Raw genomic sequence first — 9,456 nt, 5'->3', positions numbered from 1 at the left:
ATAAAGCTAGGAGGCATATAAGGCTAGAAGGCATATAAAGCTAGGAGGCATATAAGGCTAGAAGGCATATAAAGCTAGGAGGCATATAAGGCTAGAAGGCATATAAAACTAGGAGGCACCCTATGCGAGGATTTTCTCTAAACGCAAATCTCTCCACCAAGCTCTTATTTTTTATATAAGAGGCTTTAGGTTGAAGCAAAGAGGATTGTCCGCATGAGTGTCTCCGGGTGGGAAAATGAGCTTTTTAATTAGTTGATTATAGAGTTAGCTGTCCTTTAATTTATAATTTTGTTTAGAGATTTCTCTGTTCATTCGCTTCAGTTCTTTTTACCGGGAAAAAATTAAAAGAGGATGCAAGAGGGGGACAAAATATTTACGCGTTCTTTGGTGAGGAAAAGCTGTTTATCCCGTTAAAATCATAAGGTTTCTGAAAGGCTCAGATTATATACATTTTTCTTTAAAACGGAGGATTAGGTAACTGAAAATAATATAAAGTGAATGCAGAAAAATTATTATTATTGCAAGATTGTGCTGCAGTGTAAGACCACGACCAGAGGCATATCACGCTATACAGTTCCTCTTGTCGGGGGACAGGAAGCCAGTGTATAGACATGCATGGTCTTCAAGCTCATTGCTAAGATAGATTAACAATTTAGTCAACAAAAATAGGGCGAGATGGAATTGACAGAACTAAGATATCAAGATGAAGACGAAAAGGAGAGTAGGAGGAAGAGAAGATAGGCAGAGAGGCTGTCATTCACGAGAGAGATGCTAACTAGCCAACACTAGCACATTTCGAGTAGTCTATGAGGATAACCACGACAATCCGTCAATGAAATAGTTACAAAGCTCCAGGTATCTCATTCCATTTAATCTAAAAGCAGTGTGAATTGGCCAGTCACTAATATATTGTTGAAGTGATTGTCCTAGCTCTTGTTCCCTACGAGTTTACAACTGTAGTGCTCAGTGTTGAGAGATTCGTTACTTGTGGATTCTTTTCGTTTTTGTCCGTCCCACGGAAGGTGGGACATAATGATATACAGACCTTGCTACAAGAGACACAGAGTAACAACACTATGCAGATATTTATTCTCCCAACCGTATAAATCCTAGTCTTGGAAGGCCTATTACAACTCGAGTTGAACCAACCATGGACTTGGCTCTCGGACACATACTGGGACCACCCGGCTTGGCATGGGTTCCCCGGGGAGCCACCCAAGACAGCCTGGAACAGGAGTCAGTCTATAAGGAGTCCTTGGTAAGGGCTAAATTTCCGAGGAACTAAGCTTTTTATAAGCGGTGTGTCAGGGTGGAGGAGGTCCTACAACTATCAAGACGTAATCAACATTCTTACCTCTCCTCAGTAAATTTTATGTACCATCCCCTAGATATCAATAATTTTTATATATCATCCCCTAGACACAAAGAGCCGCCTTTGGTGAAAACCAAAGTCTATGAGGGGCTCTGTTGTCACATTTAGTTGATATTAGTGAAATATGATACATATGAATGGATATTAATTCTATATTAAATAGTGAGATACGTTAGGAATAAGCATCTTACAACTGTTGTGTCAGGGCTGAGGAGGTCCCACTACTGACATTGTCTTCAGCGTCTAAAGCTCTCTGACACTCCAGGAAAATGCAGTCTGCCCAGTCCACTCTTTATCTTTAATTACTGTTCTTATTATTCGTATTAGAACAACGTATTAAAACTCTAATACGTTGGTCAACCAGGATTTTACTTTACTGAATCCATGTTGAAGCTTAGAAACAACTTTTTTATGCTTTAAGTGTTCTACGAGTCTTCTATTAAAGTCGCTCTAATACCTTACAGGGAATACTTGTTAGCAATACCAGTCTGTAGTTCAATGGGTCCTGTCTTTCATTTTTCTTATATATAGGTTTTGCCACTTTACAAACGTCAAGACGTTCTCCTATTTGTAGCAAAGATTTGAAGGATCACACAATCCTGCAGAGGCCTCTTTTAGGGTCCATGGTGAGATCTTGTCAGGGCTTGTGACTTTCTTTACATTCAGCTCCTCTTAATTGTTGTTCACTTCCTCTGGTGTACTTGCCTAACAGTACTTACATAACAGTGTATTACACCTTGACATCTTGGAATCAGTTCATGTCACTTAAAAAGAAACTCGAGATAAACAACTTATTTTGTTTAATTAATTCAACTTCTGCAAATTAGGTACGAGGGTCGTACTATCTTATTTGATCCTGAATTTATAATACTGATAAATTTTCTCACTGATATATCACTCCGATAAATCATTGATATATCTTGGGTTGCAAACTTGATTCATAGTTAATTGTCACAGGCTGTCGAGTTCCTCAAACTCCTCAGGTAGCGGACTGGAATCATAAACGCTCTGTGTGTTTTCTCTCGGTCTCTGCCATGCTGTGGCGCTGGAAAAGGAAGCTGCAGTCTCCCCCATGCTCTAGACTTCCTGTTGGATTTTCCTAATTCCGTCTTGGACACCCGCCTGGACCATCGGGCCCTACGTATTGGTGTTGCCCTGCGTCTTTCTACTCCTGTCTATACCAAACACCGGTATATCTGCGACTGAACAATAGTTAAATTCATCATTGATATCAAATTAAGTAGAATTAAACTATAAACATATAAAAATATCTCTCCGTTTTCTATAATAGCGAGTTGGCGACTCAGTAGTAACAGCAGAGAAAGCGTCCCCAAACACCAAGGAAACTGACGACGTCCGCATACATATTATTAGTAAAAGTGCACATACCCGTGCCTCTGCGCTTATAATAAACTTAAACTTTAAGTTCAAGTTTAACTTAAACTGCTAAGTTACTGTTACTGGCTATGTTCAGTCCTATTTTTGAACTTAAGGAATACCAGTGTGTTAAGGAGAGTAGACGTAACCTCTCCACATCACTACTCAGCTCGTCCTGTCCTACACACAAATTTATTGTAATCTGAGCTGGTAATACAGTGTAGTAATGTCTTCCAGTTAGGTCAGTTTTTTATGAATATTACTGGATTTATATTTTATGATTTTTAAGAAAATATTAACCATTAAATAATACTTAGGATAAGTATTTTTTATCTAAATTAGGTTAGGCTATTAATTGATTATAGATACTAGTCGTACCGGTACAAAACCGTAGAAATATCTGCTTGCAATTAAAATATATAATTATCATGTTAATTATGATACATCTACATTATCGGAGGTCGAGATGCAACCACCTCTTGTTACACTTGACCCAACCACTTCGGCTGGACGGTAGAGCGGGGGTCTCGCTTCATGTAAGTCGGCGTTGTTATCCCCGAGCGTCCAAGTGTTTGGGAACCATTCCTTCCCTCCGTCCCATCCCAAATCCTTATCCAGATCCCTTCAAAGTGCTATATAGTCGTAATGACATAGCTCTTTCCCCTGATAGTTCTTGTTACACTTGATCGTCCCCTTCACACCCACCCAGTTCATGATGTCTCGACACCAGTGACATCAACATAACCAGCTAAGGCCTTTTAGTTTTGTTTATTTAATATTTATTAGTTGTTAAAATTAAGCAATGCAGATTAAGGTTGGCCTTTGGTTGTACATCCGGCAGAGCCCACACTTGAAGAGGGAACATCAGCTTGTGTTCCCTCTTCATGATGTCGGTGAACTGATATCTAAATGAATGTTTAGTTGATATATTTCCATTCTGGCCAGAACCTTTTGATTACGGTGAAGTAGGTATTGTGTAGTGAAAATTATTACAGTGATAGATGGATATGGGAAGAGTATGTACGGGTAGAGATGGGGAGGGTATCGATAACTGGAGATGTTTATAGTGATGAAGAAATGTATGGAAGGAGTGTGAAGGTCGGGGGTGATGGGGAGGATGTGTGTGTAGAGAGATCAGAAGGGGTGTATGTGGGTGGAGACAAGGAAGGAGGGTATACATTGGGGAAGATGGGGAGATATGTATTGGGGAAGATGGAGATGGGGTGGGTATGTGTGGTGGGAGATAGGAATGAAGTATATAGGGATGATTCACACACAGAAATCACACTAACGTGATGCATCAAATGAACAAATCCACAAGGGCCGTGACGAGGATTCGAACCTGCGTCCGGGAGCAGTGTCTGGGATGCTCCCGGACGCAGGTTCGAATCCTCGTCACGGCCCTTGTGGATTTGTTCATAGGGATGATAAGGGTGAGAGAGAATGGTCTGGGTACAGGTTGATCTCTGACACTGCCTCAGCAAAGAGTCACACTACCTCGAGCTGTGTTAACGAAGTGCAGGAGGCAGATATTTGCATGTTAATAAGACTTACTGATGCGTAGATGCGATATGTTTTATTCATTCCGTCTTTGCCTTTGTTTGTGTCACATTTGAGACATTAATTAGGGCGCCTCCACCTGGTTCCTGTATAATTCCAAATACAATTCTTTCCTTGACAGAATATCTCTTAACAAATAATATATTTATTCTTCGAGGAATAATATCCTCTGAATTATTAAACAACATTGTCAAATAATTAGAAGTAAATGCAGTTATCCGGTTATCAATATATACACGAATTTAATGATTTTTATCCTGCTTGTTATGTTAGAATCTTCAAGTGACGGTGTACATACTGACATAATTAGGTCACTAATATATTTATTGAATGCATCATCGAACTTAATTATTGAACAAGACTAAACAATTGAGCTCCTGGAAAGATGCATTTGAATCGTAAAAATAAAATTAGAGGAAATCACCAAAAACATCTTGATAGACCATCAAGAGAAAGTCTTACTGTATTTTGTTCAGTATATGATTTCCAGGTCAAATGTTACAGCTCACTTGCTAATCTCGAAGCGGGACACGCGCTAATGGAGTCTGAATACGTGATTAAGTCATAATCGCAACCCCACCTTATACTAAGCAGCTGATCTCATTAACTGGATCCTCTCCAATTACGCGATTCAATGCTTCTTGCAGTGACGACTTAGGGAACACTGATTCGCTGCTCCTAGTTAATACTCCAGATGAATACTTACTGGTGTGTTAGGTGGTAAGATATTACTAGTGTGGTGTGAGAATATCAATAGTGTGGCGTGAAGATATTCTCTATGGTAGGTGAAGATCCTATTAATACTATGTGAAGCTGTTATCTATTGAATGTAAAGCTATCTATTGGATGTCTATGGGATGTAAAGGTCTTATGTATGTTATGTTACCTATGCTACGTGGTTAGCTATGGAATGTAAAAGATATTATTTATGAGAATGAAGGAAAGATCCAATATGTGTAAGTGAATTAAAACCAAATTTTGGGATGCAACCTACATCCTTTCTCAAGGTGCTGTATACGATGATCAAGACACAAAGAGTTTGCGTTTCTATGTCTGGCAGAGCGCCTCACGTGGCAGCCATCATTAGACGTAGTTATGATTGTGCTCTGCTCAGACTCGCCAAGGAAAACCGAAATTTCAGAAGACTGAGGAGTTGTCCTGGTCTCTAGGAACTGTGCACAGGGGTCAGTGGAAAAATTATACCAACATTGACCATCACTACATCTCTGCTTATATATGAATTATCAAAAGCGTGCTGGACAAATTTCATTATCTCATGTATAATACATCTCAAGTATAATACACCTCATGTATAATTACAATTACATGTGGTAATATTTTACCTTTAATATTTACTTTATACAGGTTTATTCTCAATATTACTGTTATTGTTTTATTATTATTTATAAAATATCTCTTGTATAAAATTACTAAGCTGAAAGTTATTTTGCAGACATGCATGACTCCAGACCTGTCATCAACCATTACAAGATAAATATATACGCTCTGCTGAATTAGAATAAAAATATAAACTTCAAATGAGCTTCCTGACTGTTCTTTTGCAATTCATGAACTAAACAGCGACAGAAAAGGCAGAGAGGGCGACTCTCCAGGGTGCTGAAAAAATTGCATATTCAGGACTGTACATGCAACAACAGCTGGAAAACAAGGACTTTATAAATGCATCTTGGGATTTAAATAAATTCCCGACCTCTTGAAAGAAAGCCAACAATGAACAAATGGGTCATCCGTGTCTCGAATGAATCATTTGTTTTGAATGAATCGTTTCGGTGCTATATTTCTTAGAATACTTTCTAGATACTTTCTTGGCCAGTGGCCATCTTTTTGCCACATATGCCACACATTTACTACAATTTTAAGGATTCCCATTTGACCCCATTTAAGGTTAAGGATTCCATGCTCAAGGTTCCAAGCACACGACCAATTGCAAACCCTATTGCTATGCAAAAATATTTGGAGAATTTGAGAAGAGAGAGAGAGAGAGAGAGAGAGAGAGAGAGAGAGAGAGAGAGAGAGAGAGAGAGAGAGAGAGAGAGAGAGAGAGAGAGAGAGAGAGAGAGAGAGAGAGAGAGAGAGAGAGAGAGAGAGAGAGAGAGAGAGAGAGAGAGAGAGAGAGAGAGAGAGAGAGAGAGAGAGAGAGCTCCGAAGCATCAACAAAAATAATGAGATATGCTAAGAAGGCCATGATAAAACATAAAAGTTATACACACGTCATAAATAAGACTAATTTCAAACTCAGAAACGTATACAGAAAACACTCAAATTATGCAAAATTATAATATAAATAAGTTTGCTGTTCAACAAACAAGTTTACTTTTGTCCTGAAGTTACTTCAGTATTATTCTAAACTCTCAATGAACATAGGCCAAGCAGTGAGACACACCTCTCGAAGTATATTTCAAAAAGTGTCAAACATATTTAAATATACAGCATTATACCATGTTAGACCTAACACAACACGCCTCAAAGGAACTCGCATCCTACTGCCCAAGTTCTACCGATGCGTGTCTAGTCTCGTGTGATTTGTAGCATCAATGGGACTCAATTAAATTAATAATACCTGTGAATTTCAACTAATGATTTCAGTGAATTACAAACACATTCAGTTTGAGTGAATTAACTTGCTGTGATTAAATGAAAAGCGTTCTGAGTAATCCTCCTGCTCACACTTTCCACCAACAACCCCCCCCCCCTTCCAATTAATCCCCCGTACTATCAATATTTCCCTTCCCATCAACTCCATGTCTTATATAGTTATGCTGGCTTAGCGCTTACTCATCACACTTAGCTTCCCTCCCGTCAATACCCTCTCTCTCTCGTCAATACCGTTGTCTATAAATACCCTCCTCGCTTCCTTAAGGCTATTACACGTCTGTTTTGTAATCTTACCGCAAATATGTGGCATATTTATAATGCTTATACACATTATACATTCAAACGGGCACATTTGCAGATAAACACACACAAATGCACATACATACACATCCTTACCCCTTAATCTCAAACAGAACACAACATTATTGTAGTTTCTCAGTCTACTGTTAAATTTATCCAACGTTTAGGGTTAATATTTATTAGATATAAATAGTAGAACATGAGTAGCTAGGTACAATACGTGTTTAGGGAATTTTAGTGCGTATAGACGGATGGATGGATGTATTGATGGATGGATAGATGGATAGATAGGTAGGTAGACTCAGATCTCATCAAACATCACTTGATAATGACATCCTACCGAGGTCGTTCTACCAAAGTTTTATCCAATGCCTTTCGCAATTGATTGGCTCTACCCTTTTGCCCTTTATTTGACTGCATTTTTACCTCAAGCCGCACTCCTTCGACTCTTCCACCAACCTGGTCTCTTACAAAGAACGTCGCATTTCGATCGTATGCGTTACATAAGGCCAAAAATTGTAGTACTTGAAAATGAAAGCGGCTGGCGAAAGTGTCGTACTGTCCCGTTTTCTGTTTTGGGTCCTCTTGGTAGGTTAAGAGAGGCCACTTTAATTTGACCGTTTTCTTAACGTTGGGAAACTTTAGGAAATCGGGCTGCTTTCAAACGTGTTTGTAACCAAAAAAGTGCATATCACGTATTAAATCTTTACCTGAAGATGTTCCAGTGAGGAACGAAACGTTGTAGCAAAAAAAATCTTTCAGTAACTACTAGATTTTCTTTACCATTAATTTTGATAACATGATTATTCTTCCTAATAATCGTACCAAGAAAAATATATAGGTATAACTTTATATACTTTTCATTCAGTACGATCATCGGAGACTTGAAAACGGACCCCCATATGTGCCTTTGGTAAAGCTCAAGTGTGTTAGAATTTGTTTTATCAAGCCATCGACTAAAGCCGTGGCCCAAGAGCTAAATCTCAGTCCAAGCAACCACCACATACGCCTACAAACACTCACCATCCTCCGTGTCTTCCCGCCTCGTTGTGGTAATCTCGAACGCATAAAAGTGTAAAAAAAAGAAACATAAAAAATTGAGATGCTTTTATATCTTCGAAATCTTCAATGGCAGCATCAGTCTCCGTTGGGACGCGCTGTGGAAGCTGTCGAGCTCCGCATTGCTCAGAGATCACCTCCAGCTGCCTCCAGAAATCATGGCAAAATATTTCCAGACTATAAAAGGCAAAGTGCCCCACCTGGGCGTCAATATTCCTGGGGACAGGAAAAAAACTCCTTATCACGCCTGCAATATTTTTGCTTTGTTAAAACAAACAAATGTTGAAGTTGGGTCGAAGAAATTTTCGAGTAACTTTCATCTGTCTTGAAATGAGTTAACCGCAAAGTGTTGCTAACTTGAGTCGTATTGTCGTGTCATTTCAGATCCAGCAGAAGCAACAACAACAGCAGAGGCAGCAGCAGCAGCAGCAAGAATAACAGCAGCAGCAGCAGCAAGAATAACAGCAGCAGCAGCAGCAAGAATAACAGCAGCAGCAGTAACCACAGGAGCATCACGAGCAATAACAGCAGCAGAAACAGCAACATTACCATCAGCAATAACAACAACAACAGCCACAGCAACAGCAGCAGCAACATCAGTACCAAGACAACAGCTGTAGCAACAGCAGTAACAGCACCAGAAGCAGGTTCAGGAACTTGCTCCCTCGCTGTGCTACCCTCTTTACTATTTTAAGGCTACCCTTTTTACTGCTTTAGGGCTATCCTCCATACTACTTTAGGAATCCCTATCTGTTACTTTAGGGCTACCCAGCAGAGTAGCCCAGCCACAGGCAGCTAGGTCTCCTGCCCACGTATAAAGTCTTCCCCAGGATCAAAGCAGTCGCTCTTCTGCAGTGTTATTAAGAAGTAAACTCAGGCAGAAGTCTCACTTGTTTGTTTGGATGTGTGCACGATCTTCCTTGCATGTGTGTGTGTGTGTGTGTGTGTGTGTGTGTGTGTGTGTGTGTGTGTGTGTGTGTGTGTGTGTGTGTGTGTGTGTGTGTGTGTGTGTGTATGTGTGTATGTGTGTGTGTGTGTGTGTGTGTGTGTGTGTGTGTGCTATTGAAGATCAGGCGTTGCTAAATATTTTTATCCCAGTACGATGAAGACGAAGGCTCTGGGGCGAAATTCACGAAGCAGTTACGCAAGTACTTACGAACGTGTACATCTTT

At 39.7% G+C, this 9,456-nt stretch overlaps 1 protein-coding gene across 1 annotated transcript; it reads left to right on the top strand.

The window, feature by feature from the left end:
• Window positions 1-8,327: 8,327 nt before the first annotated feature.
• On the top strand, window positions 8,328-8,978 carry LOC138354364 (uncharacterized). The gene is made up of 2 exons (XM_069308531.1): window positions 8,328-8,470; window positions 8,669-8,978. The coding sequence occupies exons 1-2, from the start codon at window positions 8,328-8,330 to the stop codon at window positions 8,976-8,978; spliced, it is 453 nt and encodes a 150-aa protein (XP_069164632.1).
• The last annotated feature ends 478 nt before the right edge of the window (window positions 8,979-9,456 follow it).

This window comes from Procambarus clarkii, chromosome 62 (assembly GCF_040958095.1).
Source record: "Procambarus clarkii isolate CNS0578487 chromosome 62, FALCON_Pclarkii_2.0, whole genome shotgun sequence".
Taxonomy (NCBI): Eukaryota; Metazoa; Arthropoda; class Malacostraca; order Decapoda; family Cambaridae; genus Procambarus; species Procambarus clarkii.
This window is presented reverse-complemented; position numbering and strand designations above follow the sequence as displayed.

Excerpts from the sequence above, each read along its gene's own strand:
- LOC138354364 (XM_069308531.1), top strand. The coding sequence starts at position 8,328 with ATGCTTTTATATCTTCGAAATCTTCAATGGCAGCATCAGTCTCCGTTG. Across the intron at positions 8,471-8,668 it reads ATATTTCCAGACTATAAAAG|ATCCAGCAGAAGCAACAACA; the intron begins GCAAAGTGCCCC and ends GTGTCATTTCAG.